This window comes from Chelonoidis abingdonii, chromosome 18 (genome assembly GCF_003597395.2).
Source record: "Chelonoidis abingdonii isolate Lonesome George chromosome 18, CheloAbing_2.0, whole genome shotgun sequence".
Classification (NCBI taxonomy): Eukaryota; Metazoa; Chordata; order Testudines; family Testudinidae; genus Chelonoidis; species Chelonoidis abingdonii.
Window position 1 is genome coordinate 2,566,416 of NC_133786.1, and position 12,788 is coordinate 2,579,203.

Here is a 12,788-nt window from a genome sequence, read left to right on the forward strand (position 1 = left end):
GAACAGAATGTTGGGAATCATTAGGAAAAGGATAGATAATAAACCAGAAAATATCATAATGCTGCTATATAAATCCATGGTACGCCCACACCTTGAATATTGCATGCAGTCCTGATGGTCACATATCAAAAAAGCAATATTAGAATTGGAAAACGTGCAGAGAAGTGCAATGAAAATATTAAGGGTTTGGAACAGCTTCCGTACTAGGAGAGACTAAAAAGGCTGGGACGGTTCAGCCTAAAAATGAGACGACTAAGAGGAGATATGACAGTGGTCTATAAAAGCATGAATAGTGTGGAGAAAGTGAATAGGAAAGTGTAATTTAACCCCTCACATAACACAATATATAGGGGTCACCTGAAGAAATTACTAGGTGTCAGGTTTTAAACAAACAAAAGGAAGTGTGATGAACTGGGAATGTTTTTAAGGATGTTGATAAGAAGGAATGTTCTTAATGTTTTCTCTGAATATTGTGTTGGTGCTTCAGTGTCCCCTATGCAATTCTTAATATCTAGGTGGTGGAATAAGGGTGTGTGCACCTAAATGCCTGGCACTCTGTCTCCTAGCAACTGATGGCCTGGGCCCCTTCTCTGCAAAGGTGCCAGCTGAAAGTGTTGGAGACAAAGCGATCAGGTGACCTCCTGGCCCAAGAAAGGAACTGAGCAGAAAAGGAGGGGCTGGAGGGGGGTTGTTAGTCTGGAGCTGGCTGGGGACGAGGAGTGAAGTGCAGACAACACAACCGACACACACAATAATTCAAAGATACACAGCCCCTCACCTCAGCACACACCCTTCTTCCCCACCAGCACAAATCAACACCAATCTCTCAGCACAACACAATCCACACGCTAATCAACATAACCTGCACACATAACCCAAAACATCACTCTGAATCCTAGAACGACTGTTGAGTCGCTGTCAAGAGATGGAAGCAGCTACAAGCGTGGTTGAGAACTCTTTGGGTTAGAATATCACCAAGGTCAGTCATCGCTGAGATGGGTGGTCTGTTGCTGTCCAGCTTTGAAGTTTCAAGCCATTTTCAGTTTTACAGGTTTATACACATGACTTTATAAATTACACCTGTGCACCACAACTGGCTTCCATTTGGCAATGGGCTCTTCAATCTAACAGATAGATAAATTCAGACCGGAAATAAACCATAACAATGAGGGTGATTGACCAGTGGAACAGCTGACCAGGGGCTTCAGTGGATTCTCCATCATTGGACGTTTTTAAATCACAATTATTTTTCTAAAAGCTCAGTTGTAGTTCAAACAGGAATTATCTGGAGGCAGGTCTGCGTTATGTCAGGAGGAAGACTGGATGATCACAATGGTCCTTGCTGGCCTTGGAATCCATTCAGACCAGTTTCTGGCCATCTAGGGTAGGTCTGAATGGCATTTTGGAGTGAGCCTCCCAGCCCCAATCGACAGATTTGGGCTAGTGGGGCTCACCCCAGTGCTCTCAAAATAGCTGTACAGACTGTGCTGTGAAGTAGCCCCTCCCTTCCCTCACCCCCCCACCCCCAGGCTTCAGAGCCCAAGCTCCAGCCTGAGCCACAACTTCAATGCACAGTCTACACAGCTATTTTTAGAGCACTGGGATGAGCCTCGCTAGCCCAAGTCTGTCAAAGACTCATTCCAAAATGCTGTGTAGATGTACCTGTGGAGTTAAAGCTGGCAGTGAGTCCTGCAGAAGAGAATGTCAGACAGGTCCTGTGGCAGGATGGATGGAGGGAGATGAGGCAGGACCAGCGAGGTCAGATTGAGTCCTGAGTGGAGAGAAGGCAGCTGAAGTCATACAAATTGAGGAGATCACCCAAAGAAAAAGTGTGAAATGAGAAGGGGAGGGGGCCAAGGACAGAGTCCTGTGGTGCCTGCACAGATAGCAGAAGAGAGGAGGAACCACCATGAGAGAGCCTGTGGAGGAACATCCAGAGGAGAAGCAGTGATAAAAAATCAAGGAGGACAATTCAGGCCTTAGCTTGCTCCAAAGTCCAAAAATATTGGAGTCACCACAGGACCCAAACATCCTCCATTATCTGTAAGTCACTAATCTGCCAGCACTGTCAGCCTTGCCATTTCCAAAACCCCATCCCTGCCAAGATCCTGGTGCAGGCCTTAGCCATAGACATCAGAGATATTCAATGACCTTTTCCAGCATTTCCCCCTGCCCTATAATGGGATTTCAATCTCCCATCACTTTATCCAGCCGGCAGGGTCATTCACTCACATCTTAGAAACCTAGAGCCATAGGGTTAGAAAGGACTGCAAGGGTAATCTAGTCTAACTCCCAGCCAAGATGCAGGATTTGTTGTATTTAACCCATCCAAGGCAGAAGGACATCCAGCCTCCTTTTGACAACCTCCAGTGAAGGAGCTTCCACCACCTCCCTAGGCGATCTGTTCCATCATCCTACTCTGCTTACAGTTAGGGCATGGCTACGCTTGCTGATGTAGAGTGTTGTGAGTTAAACCCGCCTTCGTACAGCACAGTAGGGAAAGTGCTGCAATCTGTCCACACTGACAGCTGACAGCGCACTGGCATGGCCACGTTTGCGGCCTTTGCAGCAGGATTGGGAGCGGTGCATTATGGGCAGCTATCCTAGCATGCAATGACTGCAATGTGCTTTTCAAATGGGGATGGTGGGGTGGAGTGTGACAGGGAGTGTGTTTTGTGTATGTGGGGGGAGAGAGTGGGTTTTTGGGGTGCTGAGAGTGTGTCAGCATGCTGTTTTGTAATTCAGACTCCCCTCCCCCTTGCCTCTCTCTCACTCACTCAACGCAAACAGTAAATGGATAAGCAGCCGGCTTCTCCAAAACGGAGCTCTGAAAGAGCATTTCTGCATTCCTGCAACCGATTTTACAACAATGACAAGGGATCACTTGACTTAAGGGGATTATGGGACTTCTCCGGAGGCCGATCACAGCGCAGTAATGCAACACCTTGTCCACTCTGGCGCTGCGGTGCTCCAGCAGGGGCGAAGCAAATGTTATTCCACTCGCCAAGGTGGAGAACCAGCAGCGCTGTAGCTGCGGAGTCAGAGAGCTCTATGTACTTTGCCATTGTGGATGGGGAGTGAGCTAGGATGCCCGGGGCTGCTTTATTGCGCTGTAACTCGCAAGTGTAGCCAAACCCGTAGTTTGAATCCATTGCCTCTTGTCCTGTTCACCGTGGCAAGAGCAAACAATTTTTCTCCATCTTTTTTATGGCAGCCTTTCAAGTATTTGAAGACAACTATCATATCCTCCGTTAATCTCCTCTTTTCCAAACTAAACATACCCAGTTCCTTCAGCCTTTGCTCGTATGACTTGTGTTCCATCCATTTGATCATCCTTGTTGCTCACCTCTGGATCTTTTCCAGTTTCTCCACATCCTTTCTATACAGTGGTGACCAAAACTGGACACTATACTCCAGCTGAGGCCTAACCAGCGCTGACTAGAGTGGAACTATCACCTCCCATGACCTGCATGCCTCTGTTAATACAACCTAAAATTGTATTTACTTGTTTTGTAACAGCATCACGTTGGCTCATGTTGACTTCTCAGCAGTGCTGCTGTCAAGCCAGGTTCCCCTCATTCTGTATTTGTGCATTTGGTTTCTCTTCTTTGCTGAATTCATTTTGTCACCTATCGCACAGTTCTCCAATTTATCAAAATCCCTCTGAATTTTAGCTCTATCTTTCAAAGTGTTGGCAACCCTACCCACCCCCGAGCTTTGTGTCATCTGCAGATTTGATCAATATGCTGTCTGTTCCTACTCCAGGTCATTAATAGCGATGTTAAATAACTCAAGGCCCAGAACAGATCCCTGTGGAACCCCACTTGAGATATCTACAATCTGACATCATTCCATTTCTGGTTACTCTTTGTTTGAAGTTGTTTAACCAATTATGTATCCACTTAATGGTAGTTCCGCCAAGACTGTATTTCTCCATAGAAATGTAGGCTCCATTCTCCACTTTCACCACTTTACAGTTCTGTCCTTTATCCCTCTCCTCCACACACGTCTGCCAATTTCCCTTTTCTCCTACTGCCCTCTCCCCAGCTCTCTCAATCATTTCTCTATTCTCCCTCTTTCCATCAAACATTTTCACTCACTCTTTATTCTCTCTCTCTCTCTTTCTTTCTCAATCCAGCTTCCTTCGCTCTCTCACTGGGTTCTCCTGTATCTATAGCACTCTCTGCCCCTCTCCCCCTTTGCCAGTTCCAGTACTTTGTTGCCATGACACCTGACACAAGGAATAGCCCCTTTCTATAGCAGCAAGAGAAAGAGCTTTAGCTGGGAACAGATTGTCCAGCATCTCTCTGGCGTGCTTCCCGTCAGCCACGACAAGGCATTTCTGCTGCTTCTCTCTGCCTTTCCTACACTGAATTTAATCTTTCTTTCTTTCTTTTCTTTCTTTCTTTTTCTTTACTTTTCTTTTTAGTTCCTGATCTTCCTTCCCTGGCTGGTGAGCAGGTCAGTTATTGACACTGATTTTTACATGGAAGGCACTCAGGTGTGTAGTTCAAACAGGAATTAATTCAGGGAAGTTCTATGGCATCTGTTATAATGGAGGTCAGACTAGATAATCACAGCTGTCCCTTCTGGCCTTATCATCTAAAAATACCACCTTAAGATACAAAGATCCTTCCGCCATGCTCTTTGACAACAGGTGTCTGAATGCAGCATTCCCACCCTGCTCCCCTCTGAATACTTAAGGGGCCAGAAACAGGTGTTCCCAGCAGCAGATTGGTCACCTGAGCATTATATTAACATAAGACAGTTCTATGCTGTGGTTTCTGTACCCCTCTGCACAGGGGGACCAGAACAGGTGGGGCAAGAGGCGATGGCCCTCCCACTTTTCACCATGGACCCAGCTCCCTGTCCCTCCACTTCCCCCCAAGGCCCCGTCCCCCCGGCCAGGACAGAAGCTCTTACCCCAGAAAGGGTATGAGTGGCCTGGGGAGCCCAGGCAGCTGTGGGGAGACGTGGATCCTCCACCTGCCCTGGGCAGGGGATCCGGGGAGGTGGGGACACAGGTCGGAGGCTGCTCTCGGGCTCCCCCTCGCCAAGCAGATGGAGGGACCTGGGTTCCCCTGCCTGGCTATGGCTTCCGGCTTGACCGTGGGGCCAGGCCTCAGGGGGAAGAGGTGGGGCAGCCGTGTGGTCACCTCTGCCCCTGCAACACCAAGGAGGGATTTACCTGTGCTTGACCTGATAGAATTAGACATTTAATACCCTGGAGTCAGAGGAAGGCCCCTCACTTCAGCCTCATCTAGACGAGCAGTTAAAACGAGAGAGGAAGTTTGTGTTCTCTGTAGGAGATGGATGCCACAGGGGTCTTATCTGGTTCCATCTCATTAAAATATTCAATTTTTTTTCTTTCTTGATGACATGGGGACAACTGCTGCTCTCCATTAACCCCACATGGATTTTAGAGTGTTGCTTCGGTTTTACACCAGGTAACTGCGAGCAGACTTTTGTCCCTTGCTTCACTATTTCCAGATTTCCTCTAGGACCAATTCATTGCAAAAAGACAAAGTCCTAGGATGTCCTGCAGGTGCATACAGTAGGCTCCTGGGCCAGATGTTCCAGAGAGCTCAGCTCCCAGTTAGGCACCAAAGGAAATGTCTCCATGTTGAGTGCTGAGCATTTTTGAAAATTGGGCCCCAACTGCAGATACAGAGAGTTTGGAAGTCAGGCCCCACGTCTCAGCCCTTCAGCACCGCCCTGGTGCCAGGATCTGCAGCACTCAGTGCTCTTCTAGAGCTGTGAGGCAGTAGGGGGCGGTCTGCACACATTTCACTCCATGGTCCATGTGGTTTACTGACTGTTACAACCATGGATTGAATTAATAACTAGTTTCCCCATTAGTTCTGGGAGGCAGTCGCTTTAACCTGAGTCCATGCTGCTGGATGGACCCCAATGGGTTTTGAAAATCAGGGAAATATTTCCCCCTGCCATTCCCAGCACAGCAATTAAGCGGTGGCTGTAGAGTAACAGCTCTGGCCCAGGTTCTGTGCCAGCTGCATGGTGCCCTGGCAGAAAGTCCATCCAGGAGGAGACTTTGGCAGTAGAAAACAGCACTAGCCTGGCCAGGACAGGGACAGAGAAAGTAGCTGGGGGATGGGCTGATCTCACTACTGACGTTCTATTACCGAGAAACACCTTTGTGGACAGCGCATGTTATTTTCTTGCATAAACAAGAGTGACTGTGTAAAGGTAACCCTCCCTTCTGCCCAGCCTGCAGGGCAGGACCCTGAGGGACCCACTCCCGCTGGGGTGACCCTCTGGAAAGACAGCAGTGGCACTGCCTGTCCTGTCCAGAGCAAGGCCACTTCTGGGCCAAATCAGTGCAGGGAGTTGTAACTTACACCATTGGTGCAGGTGGGAGCAGAGGTGACATATTGGGGGCAGGATGTGGGGTCTCATGCCTCCCCCGATTGCTTGGTCACATGATATGGCTGAGCTCACTCCCTGCGGAGCAGTTGAGCCCAGGAGCTGGAGCAAAGGAACAGCTGAGAGGGGAGGGGCTGCTGCTTTCCAGGAGGGGGGCGGTGGCATGACTCGAGCTGTTCCGGGAGTTTGCCCCCCCCATTCTCCCATCAGCAGGCACAGGTTATCTATGGGTAGGAGTCTAGCCTGGGAGCCCACTGCCTGTAGAGTTAGCTGATCTGACTCACACAGATTGGTGTTGTGGCTCAGAGGCACAGCTGCCTGATATTAGTGAGGCTCAGAGGAGATGCATGGGAGACGGGGTATGTGGGGTCATGTGCTCCCCCAGATTTGATGCTTGGCTTGTACTAAGCACGCTCACATGGATGGAGCATGCTCAGTAACACTGCTGAAACCAGCTGCCCTCATTCTGTCCCCCTCAATCCTCTACTCCCCACTATCCGCAGACACAAGGCCTCGGGCAGGCCGCAGCCGACATAGGCTGCGGCGCCCTTGAACCTGCATCTTCACTGGTCTTGGAGCTGTTTGTCTCCGGCCGGTGCCAGGATAGTAGGGTTTAGTGCACGTGTGATGAAAGCCCTTTAAAGAAGGACAGAGAGACATTTTGCTTTGCCTGATCCAAGTCCTGCCAAAAGAATCACTAGAGTGAGACCAGAGAGCCCCAGAGCAAGGCTCTGACTGCCGAGCTGCTCTGACACTAACAGGGAGCACCCAGCTCCAGGCTGCATGGAGCACGCGGGAAAGTTGGCACTCGGTCCTGGGGAGTGAGGCTTCAGCACACACACGCATTTGGTGAAGTAGGTGCGAGAGCAGAGGTAGAAGGGGCGTGCTAAGGCAGGGTCACTGGAGAACACCTGGGACAGAGGTATTGGACCTCCAGCCCCCTTTCTCTCTCTTGCACTGATCACTGTGTTTGGAGACCGGTCAGATCCAAAGCAGCACAAACACCGCTCCTAGGCTTCTCAGAGCCACGTGCAGCGTGGCAGCGGGTTGAGAGGGGCTCGGTCAGGGGAATGGTTCTAGCTGGGGCTCAGCAGCCAGGCCTCTGGCAACATTTGTCCTCTGGCTGCTCCATACCCCCCTCGAGGCCCTATGAGCTGTACACATCCAGAGGTGCTTTGGGTTTTCAGAGCAGTGGCCTCCTGACTAATGGGTGTGACTGGCCCTGCAGATTTTCATGGGGACAGCAGTGTGTTTTCTTCTGACTGGCACCCTATAACAATATGCACCTACATGCGTACATTCCTGGTAATCCTGTAAGTGCAAGGTCACCAAGGGAAATTTCTCTCTGCTTCTTTGTTCCATTGTCTGGTTTCGGTGGAGATGGCTGGAGTTGGATTTTCTTGCAATCACTGCGCTGTGAGCCTAGAACAACAACTCCTGAAGGAGCCTTAAGGAGCCACAATGAACCATTCAATGGAACAGAGGCTTGGTGCTGAAATCAGCTTGAAATGCAGAACATCATCAACTGGAGTCCACAGCTTACTGATTACATCCCATCAAGCTTTTGTGAACGGGACTGGAGTTAGGGCCAATAACTAATACACATATCAGAGGGGTAGCCGTGTTAGTCTGGATCTGTAAAAGCAGCAGAGAATCCTGTGGCACCTTATAGACTAACAGACGTTTTGGAGCGTGAGCTTTCGTGGGTGAATACGTCTGACGAAGTGGGTATTCACCCACGAAAGCTCACGCTCCAAAACGTCTGTTAGTCTATAAGGTGCCACAGGATTCTCTAATACACATATGTTCTGCTTCAGCTGGGCCCCTTGTGGAATTTTTCTTCAGCTGCACAGACCTTGATCCTGCATTAGATCTTCCTTCCCCCAATGATGGAAGTACTGGCTACAACTCAACTTAGCAGCTAACCCAACCACTCTGTGCAGCCCCCGAGTTATTTTGCCATGTGGCTGATCTGACTGAAATGATCTAACTCAAGAGCAGATCTCTAGAGGTAACATTTAAGTTCAAACCCAACCCTAGAGTACGTCTACACTGCAATCAGAGATGTGACTGCGGTATGTGTAGCCCCCCAGTGTTCAGGTCTAGCTAGCTTGAAGAACAATAGCCGTGAGGCTGTGGGAGCACACCCAGGACCTTGGGTATGTACTTGGTGACTAGCCCATGGCGCTGCGGGTTCACTGCTATTGATATTCCAGCTTACTAGCGAAAGCTAGCTCCAGTATGTCTGCAAGTGCTGCAGTCATGCCCCTGATTGCAGCAATGGCAGACCTTAGAGCCCAGAACACCTGTGGGAGGAGGGACCTGAACTGGAGTTAACCCCTTATTCACCAGCCCCTGGCTGTCGCAGGGCAATCAGACAGGCCCTCCGCCAGTTTAGCACTGGCCCAGCATCCTTGCTGTACAATATGAACTGTAGAGCACTGTCTTTAAAATGGGCCCCTGGAATTGCAGGGATCTCCTTGTGCCAGTCGCCCATTGCAATCATTAACCTCCCCTTTCTTGCTAAGTCTTGGCTCCTTGCCCTTTACATGGGGAGGCTTCTCCTGGCCTCTCTCCTGTCACTGTGTTTGGCTGAATGGTGATAAGCTCGTACATCATCCCACTCCAGACACACTGTTCTAGGTAATTAACTTGCTAGTGTAGTAGCCCGTCACATTGCTGACATTGTGCCATGGGTGCCGAGGGACTGAAAGGTCAGGCAGGCTGTACCTCCCGCCAAAGTCTGAAGCTGGTTTGCTTTGCCAAAGGTGGGGAAAATGATTTGGAGACTTCCTAATGGTGTCTGGGAGGCTGACCTCACCCATCAGCCTGCCTCAAACATGCCAGTCAAGAGTGCGATTCTCAGAGACAGTGTTCTAAATGTGCATTTAAGAGCAGCAGTGCAAGGATTATACCCACCAAAACATTGGAAACTGTGTGTAACAGTGGATCAGCCAAGGCTGAGGTGTGTCTCTTTGAACTGTGTTCTTTAGGGCTGATCTCTCTTTTCTTAACTGGCTGATTCATGTTTGGCTCATTTGTTCTCATTTGGGAGGGGATTTTGTCCTAGCTGCTGTAGGGGTTTGTGGCTGGCTATTTAATTTGGTAACCCATTAGTAGAAACGAGCATTTTAAAACAATATGGAAAATATATTCTGAACAAAGTGAGCACCATTTAAAAGAATAATCTGCATGTCCTGCTTGGCTGCAGTAGTCATAAAATAATTAATAATGCCTAGCTCTTATCTAGTGCTCTTCTTCAGTAGATCTCAAAATACTTCACAATCTTTCATCTTTATTAGATCATCTGAAGGTGGTATTTCCTAGTTGCAGAGTAGGGAATTCTGCAATAAAGTCAAATATTGCCACATGGCAGTCATTGATGTTTTAGTGTCACACACTGCATGTTCATGATGGACTCTGGCAGTAGGGCGAGCGTAGCGCTAGCTCACACTCTGTAGGGAACGAGCCTGCACTGACAATGAGATAGATGGACTGGAGTACTTAGCAGAGCGTTTCCACCTCCAGCCTCTGCAGGCCAGATTCCCTCTCGCTCCACACACACGCAGCTGTAAGTGCAGTCGGAAGGAGGTGTCTGCGTACTTGGAGTGCAGATTTTGGCCCAATGACTGAAGTGTAGTCATAGCCTGAGTGATGGCTAGGAGCATGCTCAGTACCACTTGCTTGTAGGAAACTCTATGGAACTTGAGCAAACTTATAGCAGTTGATGCACAGGAAGCTCTGTGTGGCTGGAGCATGCTCAGTGCAGATGGACTGTTCAGAGAGTTTATCAGCAAGCATCTACTGAACATGTTCACACAGCATTTTCTAGATGCTTATAACTTAGCCAAATCTAGGTGGGTTTTCATGAGGACAGCAATAGGCACCTCCCTGACCCCAGGACTTACAGTTACGTGTTCAGCCCTAACTTTTATTTGCCCTGAACTTAACGGTGTTTAGTCTTAACATTGTCTTCATTTTTTAATTTAACTTCCTTGGTTTGTTTAAGGTAAAAGAGGTTGGGCCCAGTTCTATCTTAGCTCCTATTTTATTTATTTGATCAATGAAAGGCACTGATATTGCACTTGTCACTGTGAGGTCTGTGCAAATGTCTCCTAATTGGCCTAGCCATGTACAGGTTAATGCACACCCTTTCGCAGTCTTAACTCTAGAGGATGCTACCACCATGACAGCTATAATAAATCATTTCACTACCCACCATTGAAAGGCAGACATTTCTGGGGTGGACTATGGCTGTGACTGCTCACAGTGCACCAAGACATTGCACAGCATTGTAGGATCAGAAGAGAGGTCCAGTTATATGTGACAATGCAGGTCTACAGCACACACCTGCCCCATGCTGTTAAAGGCAGTGGGCAAGATGAAGGTTTGATCTCCATCAGGCCCCTGTCAGGGGAGGGATGGCTCAGTGGTTTGAGCATTAATCTGCTAAACTCAGGGTTGAGAGTTCAAACCTTGAGGGGGCTACTTGGGGTAAAAATCTGTCTGGGATTGGTCCTACTTTGAGCAGGGGGTTGGACCTAGGCAACCTCCTGAGGTCCCTTCCAACCCTGATATTCTATGATTTTATTAGCACACTGCCAGGTCTCTCTGACTCGCTGGAGCTGCTGTGTGCACAGTGTCTGAAATGGTAGAGCACCGTAAATTGTGGGGCTAATGGCTTTCTTAGTATGTGTAGAATATTCCAGCTGCTAGCTATACCCAGTGGGGTAGGCCCTCTACCGCCCTACCTCCATGCAGTGTATCCCAGCCTTTGTATCTAAGACAATGGGCAGCAGGTTCTTTGGTGGTTCCTGGATGTCTAGGCCTGGGTTCTTTATGTAGCCCTGACAGAGAACACATTGATTAAAAAAATTAATTCAGACCTGCTCCTTGGGGAAGTCAGTCCCGCTTCATGTGGCTCAGTTTTCTGTACACAGTCCACTGGAGGCAGTGTGCACTAGTGGCTAGAGAAGAGCACTGGAGTCAGCAGTGTTTCACTGGTTTGTTGTGTCCTGAAGCAAGAACGTCATTTTTCTGCTTTTCAATATCCTGTCAAATGCAGAGAACAAGATTTCCTCTTCCTTGTGAAATGCCTAAAAGTTGATGGGGGGGCGGGGGTGCTGTGCATTTAAAACCACAGTAAGGAGGAAAGGGCCACGCAGCCTGAGCTGCAAGGATCAGCAGCATCATGCTTGGAAATAGGTCTTGCTGATTGTCTTGAGAAGGGCTCGGTTCTGTTTTCACTTAGCCAGAGCTCCTGCCTAATGCATAATAAACTCTCAGGAGAGAAGGCCCAGTACTTTCATTAACTGCATAAGCAGGCAGCTAAGACTGAGCCTGACAAGGCTTCTGGAAACATCTGGGCATCTTCAGAAGCTAAACACAAGTATTAGATTCCCACAGCGATAACACAAGTCTTAGCCTTGCCTTAACCTGCCCTGCTGTCTCTTCCCTCTAGGTCTGCTGGAAGGCGTCAATATCACCAGCCCAGTTCTCCTCATCCATGGTACAGTTGGCAAACCTGCCCTGCTCTCGGTGAGGTACACCAGCACCAGCAGCGATAAACCTGTGGTCAAATGGCAGCTGAAGCGGGACAAGCCTACCACGGTGGTACAGTCCATCGGCACCGAGATCATTGGCAACCTGCGCCCCGATTACAAGGACCGGATTAAAATACTTGAGAATGGCTCTCTGCTGATCAGTCACCTGCAGCTGTCAGACGAGGGCACCTATGAGGTGGAGATCTCCATCACAGATGACACTTTTACCGGGGAGAAGAACATTAACCTTACCGTGGACAGTAAGTGTACAGAACGTCCCAAGAAAACAAGCACAGCTCCTTTCTTCAGTAAAATCCTCCCTGGAGTCCCTTTGTTCTCTCTTTATTACAGAGAACTTGAAGGACTGATCCAGGCCAGCTGTCTGTAGCCCAGCAGAGAGCTGCTAGGGGGATTTTGCTCCATGCTAAATGCAGAAAGAACCTCAGTAAAAGTTCTCAGAACCACAGCTGTTCCGAGTCCTTAGACTTTCATAAGCAGGATCACTCTCCAAGTATCCATTTTACAGCACAAGCTCATCTAGTCTGCATTTCTCTTGCCAGATTGGTTAACTATTAAGGACATTTGTAAGGGCTCCGACCTTCTCAATGAAAAGCTGTAGTTAGGGTTAGTGGAGGGGCCCAGACATTTCCTGCTTGGTTTTTGCATCAGTCTTGGGAATTCGGGCTTTGTCCTCAGGCATGTGGTTTCCAAATAGAATATGGATGATTCACTTTCCCAATTAATCATGCAGACAGGGCTGGCTCCAGGGTTTTTGCTGTTCCAAGCAGTGGGGGAAAACAAAGAAACCGCGATCGGCAGCACGCGGCAGCTGCTCTACCTCACCGCTTCATTCTTCGGCAG

The 12,788-nt window shown here is 48.8% G+C and overlaps 1 protein-coding gene across 1 annotated transcript in view; it reads left to right on the forward strand.

The window, feature by feature from the left end:
* HEPACAM (hepatic and glial cell adhesion molecule) overlaps positions 1 to 12,788 on the forward strand; it is a 71,611-nt gene that overhangs the window by 25,814 nt on the left and 33,009 nt on the right. Inside the window, exon 2 of the mRNA XM_032767147.2 lies at positions 11,846 to 12,187. Coding sequence (XP_032623038.1) covers positions 11,846 to 12,187 — 342 coding nt within the window. The remainder of the gene's footprint in view (positions 1 to 11,845; positions 12,188 to 12,788) is intronic.